The sequence below is a fragment of the Sebastes fasciatus genome, chromosome 11, assembly GCF_043250625.1.
Source record: "Sebastes fasciatus isolate fSebFas1 chromosome 11, fSebFas1.pri, whole genome shotgun sequence".
Taxonomy (NCBI): domain Eukaryota; kingdom Metazoa; phylum Chordata; class Actinopteri; order Perciformes; family Sebastidae; genus Sebastes; species Sebastes fasciatus.
This window is the reverse complement of record NC_133805.1, coordinates 25399881-25421136: the sequence shown is the minus strand read 5'-3', so window position 1 is coordinate 25421136 and position 21256 is coordinate 25399881. Positions and strand designations below refer to the sequence as shown.

Genomic DNA, 21256 nt, shown 5'->3' with positions numbered 1-21256 from the left:
GCATATTATAGTGTGTGGATAAAAAGACATAGTATAGTATGACGAAAAATTTAAAAAAGTCATAGTATGGTATGTCAAAAAAATAAAAAAGTCACAGTATAGTATGTCGAAAAAAAAGTCATAGTATAGTATGTCGAAAAAAATTCAGTGTAGTATGCCTTTTTTTTTTTTTAATTCATATAGTATGTCGAAAAAAAAGGTCACAGTATAGTATGTCCACAAAAATCATAGTATAGCATGTCGAAAAAAATCATAGTATAGTATGTTGAAAAAGACATAGTATAGTGTCGAAAAAAAAAGTTATAGTATGTCGAAAAAAGTCATAAAAAGTAATATAGTGTGTCGAAAAAAAGTCATAGTATAGAATGTCAAAAAAATTCATTGTAATTCATGCTTGACAAATCTCCCTTTAAGGTACATTTCAAACAGTTGAAAAAGGTGATTAATTTGCAATTAATCATGGACAATCATGCAATTAATTGTGATTAAATATTTTGACAGCCCTAAGAAAGGGTCACAGTGTGGTATGTAATTTAAAAACTAATAAAGTTATAGTATAGTTTGTCATACAAAGTGTCATATCGAATGTCAAATAATGTAAAAAAAACTGTCATACAGTAGGTCATAAAAAGTTATAGTACAGTATGCTATAAAAGTCATACAAAATGTCATAGTATACTTGCCACTTGTTACTGACAGTAGTGTCTTTGTCCCTTCGGTACAGGGACAGCAGTGTTCTTGTGCCTTCAGTCTAGGACATCCTGGGAAAAAAAACCCAGAAGATCTCATAACACTTATAACAAAAATTTGGTGAAATTGAATCCAACTCTAAATTTTGAGCTCCATTTGAAATCATTCATTCAGTCCTCCTTTTCCAGTTAACATTTCAAACCCTTCTTCAGCCTTATTATTTAAAAAAAGTCATCCCTGCTTTTACTTTTGACATACAGAGTATGGCCATACTTACAAGAGTTGTTGTGCCCTCTGACCACTGGAAGGAGGCTCACATCTCCAGAGCCGGGACTTCTAGCTGTTCAAGTTCAGGGCTGAAAATGAAATGTGATCATGCTGTTGCTGTTGTTTTTCCTCGACAGTGGTGGAAAGTAACTACTGAAAATACATTTAGTCAAGTACAGCTTTTGGGTACTTGTACTTTACTTGAGTAATTACATTCTCTGCTAATTTACTCCACTACATCTCAGAGAGAAGTATTTTAGTTTTTATTCCACTACATTTATCCAGCAACTTTAGTTACTTTGCAGATTCAGGTTAATAACATCAAATAAATGACAAGATAAATAGACCAAGATAAATTCCACAAGCTACCCAGCAGTATATAAAGTCATTAAAATCAGCTCCACATTTACCAACTGCAACATTAAAGTGATGAACACATTAATTTATCAATAACATACATTATTCTAAAATGGTCCATTCTGCATAGTGAGTACCTTTTTACTTAAGTACAATTTTGAATGCATTACTTTTACTTAAATAAAAGATCTGAGTACTTCTTCCACCACTTCTCCTAAACTCTGTTTTCTTTTTTACACATTGTATTTTGTGGGTTGTACACTTCATTGCCTTCTCTATTTTATCTATCTGTCCGGTCGTGTCTAGAAGGTAACCCATAATTTGGTAACTCTTGTGAGATGGTTAAGGCCAAGTTTGAGGGTTACCTTCTAGACACTACCCTTTGTTCCCCTGTTCTTCTTCCCATAAAGCACTTCTGTTTAGGAAAGTCCTGCGTATAAATAAAGTTTACTTACCTAGTTGTGCATTTCACCTGTTGTACTCAAAAAAGGGTTGCATTTAAATTAACTTAACTAGAGGTTTGTAAAAATCAGTGGGGAAGAACCTATGTTTTGGGTTTCTTATGCAGATTTGTTTTATACTGTCCCAACATCAAAGGTCAGAATTTGTTTGTTGTTTCATTACACGTATTTATGGGAGACACAGAATAATACTTTCCTACTGAGTCACCACAGGAAGGCAGGTAAGGAGAGTTTGGGGGCAACAGCAGTTATGTTCCTAGTTTGGATGTATATGATTTGGTTGGGCTGTTTTGATAGGTACATGCATCAAAAATTCATGCCCTTGTGCGTGATGAATACTTTATAAGCAAGTTTTGGCCCTATTCCTGCTACACGCAGTCCGAGCACAGCATACATCAACTTGTAGGCCAGATCCAACACATGAATACCAAACAGATGAACCGCTCTCCCTTTCTTTGGCTGTTTTGATTTAATACATCTACAGGAAACAATCAATGTCAAAGTATACCACACTCTAAGGATGTCTTGCTCTGAAATTTGGATTTAAGTTTGGATCTTACATTGAAAATCAGATCAGGTATCAGAAGGAAAAAATCCCAGATGTAAGTCCAAAATGGTTTATTTTGTAAAGGGGGGTAGTTGGAGGAGATGAGAAAAACATGGTGCGCTACTAAATGATATATTCAAATGTACATGACATTCAAAGGGTATTAAGAGTTATCACTCAAATTTTCCACACATGAACTTAAGTCTTCATTCCAACATGTTTTCCAAATGAAAATGGATAAAAAGTTTGTATAGCTTCAAAATAAAAATATGTATCAACACAGTAAACCCTTGGGATGCTGAAGAGAAAAAAGGAAATAACAGTTACATGCAGAATGTAGACTGATGAGCTAATTTTGATTTGGAAAAATAAAAAAAAACCACAAAGTGAATGACTAACACATCTTATTAATTTAGAGACAAATTTGAGGTGAATCCTTCTGCTGTTTTGTCCTCGCATCATTAACTCACATTAGCAGAAACTGCATTGTTTCAGTCTTTTATTCTGTATAATATAGGTCAATAGGAAATATAAGAAACTGCTATTAATGACAACTTGAGTGGTCTTGGCTAGCCATTACAAACTGCACATAATGTGTTGAGATGTGTTCCAAAATAAATTACATTTGCCAAAACCTAACGCACAGACTGGTTGGGATGGGGGGGGAGGTTGGAGGAAGGTTGGACTCAATGTAGGAACAACTGACTGATGACTAGTCAAATACAATGTGAATGAAGCTCCTCTGGATGTGTGGCGTCCAGAGGTACGGCTGTAGAGTGAGTAAAAAGGTCCCAAAGTAGAAACTGCAGTCTTAACATGTGCCATACTTTAAAATGTAGAGGAAAACACCCTTACACTCATCAATATGATGAGCAGAAAAGTCCCAAACCAAAGCTTTGAAGTCTTTATTTTTGCTATCGGGGAGAGGAAAAAAATACTCGAAAACAAAAATAAAACACAAAACAGGAGAGGGAGGGAAGAAACGACTCCAGATATTACGCTGAATGCAGAGAAGATGAACTGCACGAGTTGGGTGAGACACTCCGGCACAAGGGGTTATTTCCTGGAGCTAGACTTCTAATATCCAAAAGTACTGGTCTGGAGGACCCATGTTGGTCAAGGGGTGTCCATGGAGATGCCTACAGCAAAAATGCCTCAACGGCAGCATCTTAGCAGGCTGTCCAAGAGAGAGCGCTATGTGCTTCCTGTTGCCTGGCCCTCTCCTCCCTCTGAATTACCTGCAGGAAGGAAAGTGACAGCAGGTTATCAAGGGCTTTGTAAGCGAGTGGGCTAAATATATACATCACAAAACAGCAATGAAACCCACAAACACTCCAAATCATGACTTTCATTTGGTTTAAAGGTACAGTGTGTAGGATTTGGTGACATCTACTGGTGCGGTGGCAGAATGCAACCAACTAAGTACTCTTCTGCTCTCTGGATGTCACGAGGACCGATACTTCGGTACCAAAATTCTAAAAATGTGACGGTACTCGTTTTCTTTCGGTACCGAACGATGCCTGTAATGGTCATTTGGTACCGGAGCGGAGGTACTGGAGATGCGATTCTTCCGGATCTAATGGGGGCAGTATACACTTACAAGTGTTCTCATCTGCCGTGAAATGAAGGAAGACGAAGAACGCCGTAACAGCACGGAAAAAAAACAACAACACGAGACGTGAAAGATGCCAGCTGGCTAGTTAGCAAAGATACGTGCAATGAACGAGAGCGAAAACGCTAAGCAACCGACCGGCCAGTTGTTATTATTTTTCGACACACCTCCAACTCCGGGTAGTTTGTGAGCTGCGGCAAGGAATAAATCCGGCTCTGTTAAGTGCAAAAGAGGAACCGTTTCCAGTCTCCCTTCTTCTACAAGTTAGCCACACGCAACGTTACAATAGATTCGCAAAAAACAGTATGCGGTGCGGTAACGGTGCCGTCATACTTTTCTTTCCAAAGGAGGAAATACTTCCAATTTAGCAAAGCACCTCAAAGACAGACATCCAGACAATATTGTTTGTTTTAAATACTTGAAGGCTACATGCCACTGTTCTGTTTTTGCAATGTTAATAGACGTTTCTTTTTATTTATTACTTCAAGGCTACATGCCTGTTTTTTGTAATGTTCAAATGTTTTAATAAAAAGGAGTGTGTGTTGAATTACATGGGATTTATTGTTTTTTTTTACCGTGGTACCGAATTGGTATCGAGAATAGTGTAAATTCACTGGTATTGGTATCGACTACTAGATTTCTGGTACTGTGACATCCCTACTCTGCTCACTCCTTTCCAGTTAGAGACCATCCTTACCATGATAACACTACTTTAGGAGCAATGGAAGTCAGATGGCGCCCGGTGGTACCACGGTTTTGCACTCAGTGGCTCACATTATCGCAGTTTCACAAGTGTGTTGGAGAACCACGGTGTACTTCAGGTAACATAAAAGGATCTCTCTAGAGCCAGTGTTTGGTTTGTCCATTCTGAGCTACTGTAGAAACATGGAGGACTCTGTGAAGAGAACCAGCACCCTATAAATATGAAGGGCTCATTCTAAGCTAACGAACACAATGATTCTTAGTTTCAGGTGATTATAAACTAATGAAAACATAGTTATGAATATTATATTCCATTTCTGCTAATAGATCCCCCTAAATGTTACAAGCTGTTCCTTTAAGAGCAAGTAAACCAGGGAATGTTGAAACATGCACATTAACAATAAAAATCACTGACTCGTAGCAGGAGTGGAGGCTGAAGCTGAGGCGGAGGCATTGTCTTCCTCGTCGCTGTCGTCCTCGTTGGACTGCGGTACATCGGTGTCAGGGATGGTTGTTGTTGGGGTCTCGGGCTCCTGATCCGCCCTGCTCTTCAGGGCTAAGATACGGTGATGTAACGCTGCAGCCAGCTGACCTATGTCCTTAGAGCTACCCTGAAGAGTAGAGAGACATAGGGAGAGACCACTCAGCACATTGAGAAAACAAAAAAAAAGAAATCAACATTCATACATATTATATGACGTTGTTGGCGTCAAGTGCAGACCTGGAGTACAACTCAACTCTCCATGTAGATGTTTCACATTAAAAGCCCGCCTGAAATATAGATTATGCCCTTTCAGCCACTGGGAGGCTTTTAATGTGAAAGATTTGTGCAGGAAGTTTTGAATTTCATTAACAGAAACTTGGCACCAACTGAAATATATAAGTGAATGAGAGTAGTACTTATATTAAAAATCAAAACAAAGGGTTGAGTATTGTGTAACTATGTTGTTGTATAGATGGGAATTAGTGCTGTGGAAATGTTCATCATCTTGAATTCATCAAGAACTGGTATATATGGAGGAAGAGCATTAACCAAACCAAATTCTACTTTTTAAGCTCCGTCACTTCCCATAGCTGGGTAGCTAACGCTAACTTGCCAGTTGCCTGCAGATATCTGGCTGACTATGTCTTGTCAAGAAGTATTAACAATATGTAGGTATGTATGTGTATATATGTATATATATATATATATTTACTTTTACGGTCAGTTTAACCAGTTATTTTATGTAAAATGTCCCGTTTCACCCATTTTTATAATTCATTTATTTTTATTTATTGGTTTTGGGGGAGGGTGGGGGGGTCTGACTGTATAGAATAATAAAAATATGTTGAAAAAAAAGAAAAAAAGAAGTATTAACAGTGTCAGCAGTTGAATTATGAGAAAGCATTGAGTTTCTGCCCTGTTTGTGCTGAAACTGAGATATAACCAGATGTCTGTGCTTTACTTAATTGAAGCATCTGGTAGTGATATTCTACAGCTATAAAAAATAACCCGCATTTGTTTACAAGGAGATGTTTGTCTTATTGCCTTCGTGTAAATTTTCCCCAAGATTGGAAAAAATATTGTACAACTCTAGTATAATGTTTGATGATACATACCGATATTAGGAAGACCTTGACCCCCTGGTCCTCTGTGTCCATGGCAGTGATTCGTACACTCTTCTCGCTGGCCTTGTCCACCTGCATCTGGGCCCAAAGTTTAGTGTTGAGGATCAACCGGAGGCTGCCCTGGGTCCTCATCACTGGAAGAGTTTAAAAACAAAAACACACACACAACCGCAATGAAGTACAGTGTGAGGTAAGTATGTCATTTTAGTCCAATTCCTCCGGGGAGGTCAGAAGAATAGTCAGGTTTGGTGTTCAGTTAGTGGCAATGTGCAGCCTCACCGCTAGATGCCACTAAATCATACAAACTGGTCCTTTAAGCCAGTGCTGTACTGAGGGGGTTTCTGGTGTTTTCCAATGCTGAAGCAGAACTTTCTTCATAGTTATAAGGCCATAAGCAATAAATTGTCTTTGAGAATTCCTTAAAAAGGTAGAGTGTGTAGGATATGGCAGCATCTAGTGGTGTGGTTGCAGACTGCAACCAAATGAGTACCCCTCCACTCACTCCTCCCTTTCCAAGACTGCGGTTTTGTATACATAATGTCAGACCTACTACTTTGGAAAAGATGCTGAAAATGTCCTCCCAGTATTTGATCAGCTTTGGACAGCAGGCCAAACTATGTAACAAGGTGCCCTCCTTACACATATCACACTGTGATGATAACTCAGGCTGTATTACTCAAAAAGTAAACTCCACACCATTTTTCCTATGCAGCACCTTAAATTGAATTAACCTTTGTCTGCCATTTATAGAGCTTGTATGAACATAATGTAGATCATCATCCCAGATGTCTCCAGATATCTCCCCAGATATCTCCCCACCCAGTTCTTTTTCCCCATGCTTGTTTGATGGTTTCTGTGTAAGCAGAGTTCATCCTTTGCAGTTTCATATATGATAGTTGTTTTTAGTGCTGGAAATAGACTTCAAGCAAAAATCCAGTTTATCTGGTTCTGAGGTGGTGAAGTCTGGCAAGTGTTGTTTGATATAGTTTCTCTTGTAGGTACCTGAAGAAATTGGATGTAGGTAAGTTTCTAAAATAGTGTTGTAATGCAAAACATCCCTTTTTGAAATAAAAAGCAAAAATCTAAACTTTCAGTAAAAAAGGTGCTTTGTCTGTTATTATAGTTCTCTTTCTTTGATGACAAAACACATCGTACTCCACGTATATACAGTGTATTACAGTGCATTTAACAGCATGTTGTGGTGCCTGCTCCACAGAAGTGTATAGCACAGGAATGGGCTCCCCCTTGTGTTCAATGTCAGGTATTGCAATAATTATGGCAATGGAACCCACAACTAAGAACCATTTGTATTTTTTTTTTTACGGAGAATGTTATCTCTAAATCCTCCCATATCTATCTGGCACAAACATTCAACTTACAAACAAACATGAGCATTCAATTTTGCAATCAAACTACGCCCTGATCAATGAATCATAAAAATCTGGAGCAGTGCACATTCTTAACAGTCAGATGTTTATTTACATTTTTAACCCCCAAGAAGTTTCGGCAGGTGTGCTTACCTAAACGGGACTGTAGCGTGCCGTCGTCTGTTGATGCCATGTCGTTGAGCCTCAGCAAACCTCGACCTCTCTCTATCCACGACTGAGCAGTCTTCTCAAAAACATATAACTTGCACTGCATCTGAAAAGAGAGTGACAAAAACAAGAATTGTATTGCTTTCTACCACATCTATTTACTGCATGTGTTGAATCGAGTGCCTTCTACCTGTAAAACATTGCTTTCTGATTCCTCTCCAGTTTTGACGTCGACTTTCTCTAAGATGCACTTCTTGGCTGTGGCTTTGGTGTAAGCTGCTGCAGACTCCTCCAAAGACTCTGACACGCTGTTCACTGGCGAGATAAAAAATACAGTGGTGAGAAATCTGCACCTAGATGGAGTTATTTTGATGCTGAGATTTTTATCAAATACTGATGTGTCAGTGAGAGAGTCTCCTCTCACACCCATATCGTCTTGCAGTGACACAAAATCAACATTCTCTGCAAAAAAATGTTGGACAATCCAGTGCTGAAGCGTGATAATGAAGGACCCAGGCTGTCACTCCATCACTTAACACAGGTGCTGTACAGGCCGCTGCAGATCATTTGCAGAGAAGAGCCGCTTCAGCTCTCAGCTCATATTAACGAATGCCGGTGCACGCAGCAGCTATGAAATGCTCAATGTCGTTTCATTGTCATTGGACAAAGAGGACAGTCACTGAAACATACCGTCAAACCAGAAAAATGTATGTACAGTATTATCTCACTCAGTGATGTAGCCTTTTATGTTTAGGCCATAAAATAACTGACTACTGCCAATTTGTGTTAACACAATGACCTTGGTTATAACGTAGGAGTTCATGAAACCAAATGAAATACATGCCATTCTCTAAAATAATAATAATAAAAAAATAACCAAAAGAAATATCAGTATAGTCATAGCCTCCATTGTTTTAAATATATTCATCAAACCAGGTCATGCAGTATTGAGTCTTACATTATAAGGCTGCTCGATTATGGCAAAAATCATAGTCACGATTATTTTGGTAGGTATTGAGATTACGATTATTTAACACAATAACTCATTGACTTTGGAAACATCATGCATTTTGATAGAGAACTTTTTACATTTTAAAGTTAAATGCATCAATTTGGTGTACTTTGCAAGCAAAAGAGGCTTTAGAGAGAGGGCACAGTGAGCACTAAGTCCACGGCCTGGGAAGCGGCGAGGACCAGGCGAGGGGTGCTGTAAAGCTCAAGGACGGATCCACGAGCCACCTTCACCCCGGGCCTTTCCAAGCCGACCTAGAACCGGTCAGGGCGAACCGCCACAGAGGAAATGCACCAGGTGAGGCCCAGCTGGCGCCGGGGGAGAGGTCCCACGAGGGGATCCTCCCACACAAGTACGCCGTCCCTGACTGGCTGAACGCGGCAAAAACGCACCGCTGTAAAGAAAAGGGGTGCGCTGGCTTTATAACACGAGACAAAACGAGAACATCATTACGAAACGGAATGCGGCACAATAATGTTTTTATCTCGGTTATCTTATTTTCATAAACGTTGGATGCCAAAATCGCAATTGCAAATAAAATTTGATGAATTGCCCAGTCCTAATTTGTAATAATATGCTAATCAAACACTAGTTCCCAACTAATCTGATCTGGATATTAAAATACTTTACATAACATGTTAAATAGATAAACACATATTTCAGTGAATATTTCTGTTAGAATTATAATTTCAATGTCTCGTTTCTGTTGAAATGCTTATTTAACCATCCCAGGTCTTGCTTTTGTTGTGTGTAGTTAGCACTGGAGTGCAGCCAAGCATCTCTCTTGCATCTATTAGTGGACAAGCCAAACATCAAACACTTTCAGTAATCAGTGGGGTTTGTGTTTTTACCCTTCTCTGGGGTGGCTTCCTGTGATGAGGGCTCTGAAACAGGGGCAGCTGTAACTTCTTTATTTTCATCACCTGAGGACTCGCCCTTCGGGGGACTCTGAAAACAGAACAAAGCTGATTGTTGGAACTGGTTCATCACCTTTTCCACGTTTTCCAATATGGCAGACTCACTGTACAACAGGTTGCATCAACTCACCAGAACTCGCTCAGACATGTTCTGCCCAAAAACAAATTTTGCCCCACTGTCTGTACTGTTTGTGGCATTGTTTGAACTGAAAGGACAGGGAATAAAAAAAAAAAACAGTGAGTTGATGGAAGTTAAAAATGAATGAAGAGGAGTTGCTAAAAATACTTGAAGGACACATTTACATTACCTTGGGGTAGAGATGTACTGTAAGAAATAATTAGTGGCCTCTGATTGAGAGTCCAGTGGCACACCATCCTTTGACTTGCCTTCTGTACTGTTCTCCTCCAACTAGAAAAAAAAGGTGGTACATTTGGAGTTATGCTTAAAGAAATGACCCAAACTTAAAGACCAAAAAACTTCTACAAATCTACATTAATAAAACTCAGACGGACCACAAAATGATACAAAATAATATTGGACAAAACACCACAGGAAATGCACCTCTTATCAGGAACTTGAGTCACAAAACATTACAGGAAATTCTCTTAGCAAGGGAACCGATACCCTTGACGTTGTGTTAATATGGAAATGCTTCAAGGGCCAGTGTGTGGGATTAAGAGGGATTTATTGGCAGAAATATAATATAATATTCATAGCTAAGTATTCATTAGTTTATATTCACCTGAAACTTAGGAATCATTGTGTTTTCGCTAACTTAGAATGAGCCATTTATATCTAGATAGGGAGCGGGAATTCTTCACGGAGTTCACCATGTTTCACCAGTAGCCCAGAACGAACAAACCAAACACCGGCTCTAGAGAGGGCCTCTTTTACATTAGTAATGTAATTTTTACATTACCTTAAGGCCACCATAGGTTCTTCAATACACTTGAAAAGGGATGGTTGAGCGGAGGTTGGTTGTAAACTGCAACCTCATTGCTAGATGCAGGGCTCAAAAATAAGGATTGCCCAATTGCTCATGGTGAGAAAAAATGCCATGTCTGGCTAGTAAATCTAGCAACTTACCTGATCAGGTAAGAGGTTAAAGAGGTAAACACATTGGGCCTCATTCACTAATATGTGCGTAGAAATGTTCTTGCTTCGCACACAAAATTACCGTCGGATTCATGACACATGCACACCGGCCAATTTTGTGAATCAGATTCATTCTAAACTGAAAGGTACGTGCCCGCTATTTGAAATCAGTATACTGCCACGCCCCCATTTCTCTTTATAAGGAAAGGAGTCTCGGGTTGCAATAACCGAGGCGGTGAATGTTGTGTCCCCTGAGATACCCAGAGTTTTTTTTTTTTTTTTTTAGTGTGATGACATCATAAAATACGCAAACGAGCATTTCAATTATCCTGGAAGCTGGAAGGAGTTTAATGAGGTGGCGTTAGAGGACGTGGGCGAAATTCCAACTATGTATTGCACAGTTAGCTGCAAGTTTGAGAGCAAGGCGTAAAAAAACGGTGGCTGCCATAACAAGAGCTGATAATTTCAATAGGGGCGAGTAAAATTTACTTTGGGCAAGTATATCTCTAACCTACAAGTGAAAAAAACATTAAATTGAACCCTGAGATGTCACTAAATCATACACACTGGTCCTTTAAAAGTCACAAATTAAACATAAAATGTAGACTACAACAAGGCAACTCATTATTCACAGTATCATCTCAAATGTGTAATAGCCTCTCCTCCGTCTGCCACATTTAACTGTGCATTTCTGTTTTTGTTTGTCACACATTCTCGCCTCAAGTTTGCACGCTCACTATGTTAAACAGGTGTAAGACAAGTGGAAAACAACCCACCTTCGCTCTGTCTTTGATATTCTGACCAAACACAAACGATATTGCTACATCCGTCTCCTTCTTCTCTCTTTCGTCTCCGTCTTTGTTACCACTTGCTCCATCTTCCTCATTTTCATGTTTCTGAAACGGGAACAAAAAAAGCACCAAGGTCAACTTTACATTTGTCCGTATTTTTTTTATACAATGCCAGTTCTAACAACAATGTTTCTAACATTGCTCTGAATTGAATAAAAGCAACTTACTGACAAATTCCACTTGCAGTACAGGGAATCTTTTGATATCCAATATTTGCCTAACAGATTCAATATACTTCCTCATTACACAGGAGCACGGAAATAACCACAAATTTTCTGTAAATAACCTACAGGTTAATGCTTTTTCACACTTTTCTTTCCAATGCCGTAAACAAAGCCCGTACTGAACTAACTGCCATTGTTCATCAATACCAAGCCCTTATTATAACAGGCAGATTTAGCCACTCCTCACCTGTGACCTGTGCTCTGTGTTGTTCAGGAAGAGGGACTGGATCCCAGAGCCCCCATCTGTTGACTTTTTCACACCGTTGGTTCCACAACTGGAATCTAAATGAACAGACAGAAAGGACAAAGATAATTTACTTTTTTTTTTTTACTGTCCCAAAGGAAATTTAGCCTGTTAGGCACATGCCGAAAACACACTTTGCACTTGCACTATGCAAGTTATCATTATTCAAAGTTGAATTAATTATCAGACAAAGAAGATTTTAATGATATTTCAGAATGTTTTATAAGTATCAACTAATGAGTGCAGGTGACTCCAAGCTGCACTCACTGGACTCTATATGTGATTTAGAGGGCGGCGCCTGGAGAACTGCAGGGCGGAGGACACTGCGTTGCTGCTCCTTGGGTTTCTGACTTGGGACGCCTGCAACAGAGCCAACTTGTCTCATACTTTTTGAACACAATGAGATGTTCTGGGTCTACATGTTCAAGTCTAGATGTACCATTTCCATTTCTAAGAGGGGTCATATAAAAAGGGTGCAAGTCTGGGTTCAAGTTCAAGTCTTTTTTCCATTTCAATCAAGTCAGGGTGAGAAAAAGATGAAGGCTCACAACCTCAAACACCAACCTGAACTTGGTGCCTGTCCATGTATGAGAGTTGGTGGCTTTAAACGGAATCCGACAGGCTTCTCCTCTGGTGAGACGGAGCACAAGAGAAGGCAGACATTAAAAAAAGATCTTATACAACTTAGAAAGCGTGCATTCCTTCTGTCTTTGCACCTTTCTAACCACAGGGCCCGTTGCCACAGTAACCCTTGTAGAGCCTCGAGAGTTGTGTCGCAATCAACTCTTGTGCAGTTACATGGCGGGCTCTAGGGCCTCTGATCTATTTCTACCTCTGACTCTCCATCTCAGTGGCTTTATTAGCCTGACATGACCTGGCCCTAATCAGTGCTAAAGCAGAAACCACTTGTAAAAACGGCATTCTCTTTTTCATCAACATTTATGAGATCATTACCATGTCCAGTGAACATAAATTTAAACAAAATCTCTTTTTTTTTGACAACCAGGGCCTTATTATATTTTACTAACCAACATAATTCTTAGGACATGGAGGCGCACTAGACACAGCTGTTCAATGGAAAAAGGCAACTACAAAAGCGAAAGAGTCCAATTTAATCAAATTAGCGAAACGAACAGTACAGTATAGTACATCGGACCTGCCATACTTACTTTAGTTCTATATGTCAGTGTTTGATTTCTAGTGTGTACATCTTTGTTTTCACTTCCAAATAAGGGCTTTATGCAATATGCTGAAAATAGTTATTAATTATGCCCAGTTTGTTCAAATGGATACCCTGTATTCTCTGTAAAGCTGTGTTAACTGGTGACATCAACCCTGCCAACTCAATAAAACTGGTGATAAGAATTTAAACAATCAAATCAAAATCCCAATCAAAAATTTAATAAGACATATTAACAGAAAATGTACACTTTTAAAGGAACAGTGTGTAGGATCTTGCGGTATCTAGCGGTGAGGTTGCAGATTACAACTTCCCCCGTGTGCCAAGCGTGTAGGATTGCTACGGTTGCCGCCGTGAAAATGCAAATGGCCCTCTCTGGAGCCAGTTATTATAAGAATAGTGTGCTTAGAGTATGTGTATAAGTGGGAAGTGAGTGATGAAGCAAGAGAGAGAGTGGCGGCGACGGGAGCAAGTAACATTATCGACTCCGGCCCAAGCAGGACAAGTTAACAGTGTTTGGTTTGTCCATTCTGGGCTACTGTTGAAACATGGCGGCCGGCTCCGTGAAGCGGACCCGCTGCGTATGTAGATATGAACTACTCATTCTAACGTAACGAAAACACAACGATTCTTATTTTCAGGTGATTATACACTAAAGAAACATACTTATTAATATTATATTCCATTTCTGGCCATAGATCCTCATAATTGTCACACACCGCTCCTTTAAATAATTTACAAAAAAGCACATACATTTTTGTTAAAGTCCCACTGCAGTCATAATTACAGAAACAGTCTGACTTATAGACATTGTATGTTGTTGTTCCTTGTTGTATTGTTTACATATATTCTTTTTTTATATATCTATTTATCTCCTGTCACCTACTGATATGTAAATAATAGCTACATGTTTATGTTTACCCTTGTTCAGCTAGTTTATTGTCCTTGTTTTTAGCTGTATTTATATGTTGAGGGCAAAATAATAACTGGCTAATAAAGCTGATTCTGATAATTTAAGCAACTGTGTGATTTCAGTTTTGTATTACTCCCTCCAATGAAATGCACATGGTGAACTATAACAAATATTCTACCAGAGATGATCAACAGCATGCTACCAACTGCGATATGATAAATACTGTATGTTAGACACACAGGGGGTTCCAAACCTCAGCAAATAGTCTGCACAAGCGTGGAACTGAGACCCAAACCAATTCTGTATATGAATCTTTAGGACGTAACTCAACTTAACTGCCGACTTGTACTGCTAAATTTGAGACCCAAACTCAATGTTATATTTTATTCCTATTTTAAAAGAGACAGAAAGGCTTTCTCTCAAATACAAATGAACTAATCTGGGGACAGCCATTATATATGTAAGGTCTATACAGAATAAGGCACAGCAGCCCACCAAAACAAAACACAACTGTTTTATAATCCCTCATACCATTGATTTTACATGTTCAGTGGCACTACAGAGCAGTCAACTACAGCACATAACATTACGGCTCATTATAATAATGAAACCTATGCCATTACCAATATCAAGCTCAACTTGTTCCCAAACTGGCATCATAAATTTGGCTGGTAAGCTCAGAACTTGTTTCTGATCTGAACTTGGCAGTTCAAACAGTCATAATCCAGAACAGGACTACATTATGAACCAGCATGGTCACAAGGTCATAATGTTCCCACAATGAAGAAGCCTCCGCTGAATTACAGAGGATTTTGAGAAGCTCCTGTTCTATTTCATATAATACTGACAATTAGCTTACAAAACAAATGCAACAAATAGACTTCATCATCATCTCTCTGCTGCATGTTCTTGTTGCAACACATGACGAAATTGACACAGGCCATTGGTGCAGCCATAGACAGAACAAGAGGAGAACCAAAAACTATCAAAATAACCTCAACCAGAACCTAAACGTAACAGCCTGAACCGATACAGCGATATCCAACCTGACTGCACTGATCTGGCACAGTAAGTTCCTTCCATTTTAGTAATTCTATATGACAAATACTACATATAATAGGGGTGTCATGATTTCGATTCTAAATCGGAAATCGATCTAAATTAACTTACGATTTCAATCATGGAAATCAAAATTTGCAATATTTGCATTTTGAAACATAGAACGGCAAACTTAAATCTACTCAGTCCAGCACTCGGGACAAGGCAGGCATGATGGGAAATGTGGGCCATCCCTGTCACTACGATACTCAGGGCACTTCCTGCATATGCCTATGGCATTTTACACTGCATGAATTAGCCTAGCGGGAAAGCAGACTTAAGTTTGTTTTTTTCCTTACTCATAGCTCTCTTACTCGGTTTAACGTTAAGTCACTGCATCTCCCGACAAAACACCACCATTGAATTTCAGCCTACGTGCACGTTTTTTCAGCTCAACATTGTTTGATCAGTGCAACTGATATTGGTAGCGAGAGCAACAAGCTAGCGGGACTGTTGAGTACCGTCCCTCAGCGCACACAGTCTATGTCCAAAGCTCCGCCTCCCCCTCATTGACAAACAGCTATCAGAGGAGAGAGAGGGGAGAGAAACAAGCGCGACAGTAAATGACAACAAAACCGTATTTTTGTAGATTACAGCACACATGTAATGCACTGCAGAAGGATTTATGTTTTGTTTTTGTAATGATTCTGTACTGAGGTGGGTCACACAGATAATGATATTGAAAAGATGCAGCTTTTTAAATTGTAGACTGTTGTAGTCTAATTTTTATACTTTCTAAATAAAAAGGGAGTTTGGTTCTCTTTTTAAAGAAGAATTTGAAAGTGTAAATGACAGTTGTCAGGACATAAAATCAATGGTCTGTTGATTTTTACAAATCAAAACTCTAATCTAACAATGGCATGTTTAAATCGAAAATCGAATCGAATCATGGCCTTAAAATTGAAAGTCAAATCGAATCGTGACACCCCTAACATATAAAGGAGGCAATTTAGAGTAAATTTCTTGTTCTACATTCACTTATCATTTAAAATCATTCCTGCAAAAAAGCCACTCATGCCTGAGGACTTTGGCCGTCTATGGAAGTTGTGCTTTGCATTCTCTAACTGCTTCTTTTCCTCAATCCATGAATAACGTCAGACCTCCACAGCAGATACCTGAAGGGCTAGCTCAGAAGTAAAATTACCACATGCAAGTTAACTAGAGCTGGTCAGAGTGGATGGGTGCATTTGCAGGCAGGGAATACACAAAACTTCACTGACATCTTATTTGCAACTATTGATGTCATGATGTTAGAAAACATAAACACATGTTCAAAAATAAGTTCTTACATATTCTCGGGCTAACAAAAGTTTGTTTACCAATCAATTTATTGTGTTTGTTGCCTTAAATTGTTGTAAAGAATTACATGTTTGACCCCTGAAACTAAGATTTTTACTGCAGGGGGGCTTTAAGCTGTGAAGAGAAACTAATGGTGGTCTAGATGCCTCACCTGGCTCAGAGTCAGAGTTCCCAGTTGGAGACTGGCAGAAACTTGAGGGCATGAATACATTGTTCTTGGGAACTGCAAAGTAGCGAAGAGGCATTGCACTCAGCATACAAATCAATGTGTACACCACAAGCAAAAACCAAGAAAAAAACAAATGCTCTGCTTAGTCACCACGTGCCCTTACCAGAATGTGGGGGTGGGAACGATGAGGTCCTTTCCCTTTTCACAGGGGGGCAATAGCTTGCCTCGTCTTTATCTGAATCTGAAAATGGTAAAAAAAATATTAATATTGCAGTTTAAATAAATAATATGAGAAATGTAATAACAAAGAAAGTGGCCAGTTTGGACATTTGAATTACCTTCTCCATCCTCTGCACTTGAGCCATCTGCAGATCGCTGCAAGAGAAGTGAAGGATTTGAGATTGACAACTCTCCTGCAATGTGTGCTTTTCAATAATGCTGTCCAGACTGATTATCAATATAAATAAAGTCTGCAAAATGATCAAATATGGCTTCAGCCTCAAAAAATTCTTGAATAACATAGAGAGACTTACCTTCTGTGCTTTATCTTTTTGGAAAACAAACACAGGTGGCGCTATGGCAGGCTTGTCTGTTAAGAGAAGATGTAGGCTAGTCATCCAAGCACTAACTTAAAGTGTACAGCAATCCCATTTATTTGATTCTCCGTCATGGTTTACAGTAGAACACAAAATATAGCTAAGGCTCTAGCTTACTGAATCTGTGGCCTTGATTTTCCTCTAAAAAAACAGTGACAGCATGAGTGTTGATAAAGCTAGAAGGTTATGTGCATTGGTACTAATCAGCAGCATAATCATCCAGCACTAAATCAAACACCAAATTCCAATGCACAGTGATACATACTGCATGCATTAACATATGATGCCAAAAGTCATCCAAAATATTAGACATCCTATATTTCACAGACAGTATGGCAGACAAAAGCTTTGGTTCACAAACTTATTGCCTGCCTTATACTTCTGGTGAAGCCTTCAGTGAGGCTAAACACAACAATTCGCAGTTTATTTATATGTCAGATTTAGCTGAGTCAAAAAATAAGTGTAAAAATAGGGGAAGTGTGAAAACATTCTGACCAAGGTGACTACAGAAAAAACATTTCTATAATGCTGAACAATGTTGAATTTCAGTCAAAAGAAAATCCACTCTTAACCATACTATACCGATAGAGTTAATTATGCAATCCTATTAAAAGTACCAGGAAAAAACAAATCACATTGTGTTGACCTAAACGAAACAATCCTCAAATACCAAACAATATGAACCGATGTAAAAAAAAAAAAAAAAATCAATAAAGTAAATACCACAGTAATCACACAGCCATCAAATGTCCAGTCAATCCACAAGGCCAAACTGTAGCTACTGTTGTCATCAAAAAGGGGATTTTATTCAGCTCACCATGTTGCTGCTGCTATTGAAGCTATTATCATACCTAACCGAGAATAGCAATCCACAGGCAGGTTAATGATTTCATGGTCACCTCAGGCCACTTAACTCGTCTACCTGTACACTGTAACCTCTGTAAGATGTCTAATCCTATAACGTTAGCAGACAAAGGTTTTCCTCTGTCTGTCTGTCTGGGTTGGGCCTGTAACACTGAGCAGGTGTAGCATCGTCGTGAGCCTTTTTTGCCGGGGTTATGAACACATACATGCGGTCAAATATCCATAATAGTCAACAATGCACACATTGCCAAGGATTGTTTACTGGACCAACATGTCAAACACACAACCCCCTCATGGCTCATACTAGCTGTTTGTGTATATGATGCAAGAAAATGCTATGTGACCTATATTAACAGTATCTTTCTGCTGCTTGCAATATTGGCTTAATGACTGTAAGAAATGCCGACACTGATATTCACTGCAGAAATCCAAGCAGCCCGAGATGCTCCCGGCTTATGATAACCAGCTAGCATTTACACTATCTGACCCGGCCCAGCACATAGACGGCGCCCACCACCGGTTGTTTTCCCTAAAGCCCCGGACGTAGCTTAGCTTACTAGCCTACTAATGCGCTCCATCCCGCATGAGTCATCTCGCTTGACAAGCAATAACCACCAACAACCTCACTACAATCTCACAACATAATAACGAGCATAAGTACTAAAGTGGAGAATGTAAAGGAAGCAGTGATTACGCCAAAGCATTGTCTCTTAACGTGACGCTTTTCTCTCTGCGCGCCTAAATGATCCTGCAGCTGAGCGCTAACTCCACTAAACAAGCAGGATGCCGAGCTACAAACGAGTCATATCAATTAACACACACGTTTAATAGCGTTGTTACTTCTCCTCTTTGGGCCTAACAAGCTTTGGGTTCTGTCCACATTACATGTTTGGCCAAACACACAGCCTATAAATAGCCGGGTGCTAGCGCGAGGAGCTAAGCCAGCTATGAGGCAGGCAGCGTCTCGAGGGCGTTCCGAGGCCATTCCAGGTATTACCCACATCCCAACCAGTTAGCATTGTTAGCCTGCTCTGCTAACAGTGTAAGTCTTGTAAACCGCCGCGAAGCTTGTTGTTTACTACACGAACTCACGATTCACATTCAGGCCAAGCACAGTGTTATTTCAGTTATCAAATATGCACACAATGTACAGGTATATGTCTACAGCGGGCACATAAAGCGGTATTGTTTTTCTTCACTCTGCCACTTACTCACCTTCGTTTGCCAAGTCCGCCATTTTACTTCGACGCTCACACACCCACAACCCACCGCGCAGATAACCGGAGAGCAGAGAGCTGAGAGCAGAGAGCGGAGAGCTGAGAGCAGAGAGCGGAGAGATGTGTTCAGAGAGCTGAGAGATGTGTTCAGAGAGATGAGAGCAGAGAGATGAGAGATGTGTTCAGAGCAGCGAGAGAAACATTGAGCACGTTGAGAAAGCCCGCTGAACTATCTACTGTAACAGACAGGAAAACACAAACACAAAACACTGTCTGTCCACGCCTGTTAAATGTGTTTATGTTTTGAAGGGAGCACATGTTTCACCCAGCCTTAAAGGCCCCTTATTGTAAAAAAGTGAGATTGTCATGTCTTTTATATTATAAAGCAGGGTTAAAGGGACTATTTGTAACTTTCAGAAATGCTTGTTAACAGCGACACCTGTGGCCGTGAAGTTAACGAAAGTCAGCATAGGGCTCGCGCTTGTGCTCGCTCTACATAGACATGAACGAGCATTGCTCAAAACAGTGAGGCGACACACGTCAGGTAAAACCACAATATCACTCTATATTTCAGCTGCTTGGCAGTAATGTTAGCTGACCAGACGAAGGTCTCTCCATGAATCACTGCTGATCCTAGTGTTGGCTTTTCCTGCTGGCTGAAGCAGGAAGAGAAACGTTATCGCCTCCGAGCGCGCCCGTAGGGAGACACCGGCACCCGGTCGGAGACGGTAACGTTTCTCTTCCTGCTTCAGCCCCGCTGATAACGTTTCTCGCTACAGAACCCCGTCACTTCACAAGACACGGAAAACCTCTGTTGGTCTGGAGGAGCTGCAGCATTTATTTCTGCACAAACGTCCACTGTACATTCACTAGATATTCTCAGAGCTAAACTAACTCTTCTGCAGTGTGTAGTGTGCGCGCATTCACATCTAGAGGTGGAGCGAGACAGCAAGAACGCGTGCGGTGTGAGTGAAGGCAAGCAGAGGAGCAGTGACTCCGGCCACACGCGGGTGCGCATGTGTCCCGACCCGGTACATTTATACGCTTAAAAAGTTATAAACAGTCCCTTTAAGTGATATATAAATACTGTGAAAGTATCAAAACACTCAATCCATGGAGAAATACAAACACGGTTTTAAACTTAGATATTCTAAATGTGTCACAGTTTATTTCCTGTTGCAGTGTATGTGAATGACATCAGCTGACAGGAAGTAAACATGGACCCAAACTGTTGCCTAGCGACGCAATTCCGTGGCAATTCCGTGGCAATTCTGTTGAAATGCACTAAACAGAGCGTTTCAGACAGAGGGTAAATACAGGCATATTCAGGCAGACAGTACGAGGAAAATAATGTGTTTTTTGTAGATTACAGCATGTAAACATGTTCTATTAGAAACCCCAAATACAAGTATGAACCTGAAAATTAGCATAATATGGGACCTTTAAAGAACAACTTAAAGTTTGCTTGGGTAGCCTTACAGCAGCTGCTTTAAGGCCCCTATAGAAATAGCCTACCATGTTGTGATAATTTAAAAAGTGGTGTCAACTATGATAAGGTTGCACTGAGTGGCACAGAAACTCTAAATAAGTATGAATAAGGTGAGTTTCTTATGACCTTGGAAAGAGTAGTTTGACAGAAAAAACTAATTCTGACTCTGGGGGCCACATCTCATGATCTTCCCCGGCGGATGGTGTTTGTTGAGTTGTCGTGGAGATAGCTTCAGTTGGCATCATCATTTTAATCACAATGATTGATGTAAAAAAAAAAAAAAACAGCCGCCAAGGCTTTGATATAGA

The 21256-nt window shown here is 39.8% G+C and overlaps 1 protein-coding gene across 7 annotated transcripts; it reads right to left on the bottom strand.

The window, feature by feature from the left end:
• Positions 1-2376: 2376 nt before the first annotated feature.
• Positions 2377-19589, bottom strand: ranbp3b (RAN binding protein 3b). 7 transcript variants are annotated; one of them, XM_074651856.1, is made up of 17 exons: positions 19458-19587; positions 17316-17371; positions 17121-17157; positions 16946-17023; positions 16765-16836; positions 12688-12753; positions 12391-12483; positions 12067-12161; positions 11581-11700; positions 10017-10117; positions 9839-9914; positions 9643-9739; positions 7970-8094; positions 7765-7885; positions 6236-6378; positions 5052-5247; positions 2377-3560 (listed from the first exon to the last, which is right to left on the bottom strand). In XM_074651856.1, the coding sequence occupies exons 1-17, from the start codon at positions 19477-19479 to the stop codon at positions 3517-3519; spliced, it is 1542 nt and encodes a 513-aa protein (XP_074507957.1). In that variant the 5' UTR covers positions 19480-19587; the 3' UTR covers positions 2377-3516. The 7 variants fall into 7 exon arrangements, with proteins under 7 accessions (XP_074507957.1, XP_074507954.1, XP_074507959.1 ...); XM_074651853.1 differs by lacking the exon at positions 19458-19587 and adding an exon at positions 19065-19242; XM_074651858.1 differs by lacking the exon at positions 19458-19587 and adding an exon at positions 18937-18961.
• Positions 19590-21256: the final 1667 nt, after the last annotated feature.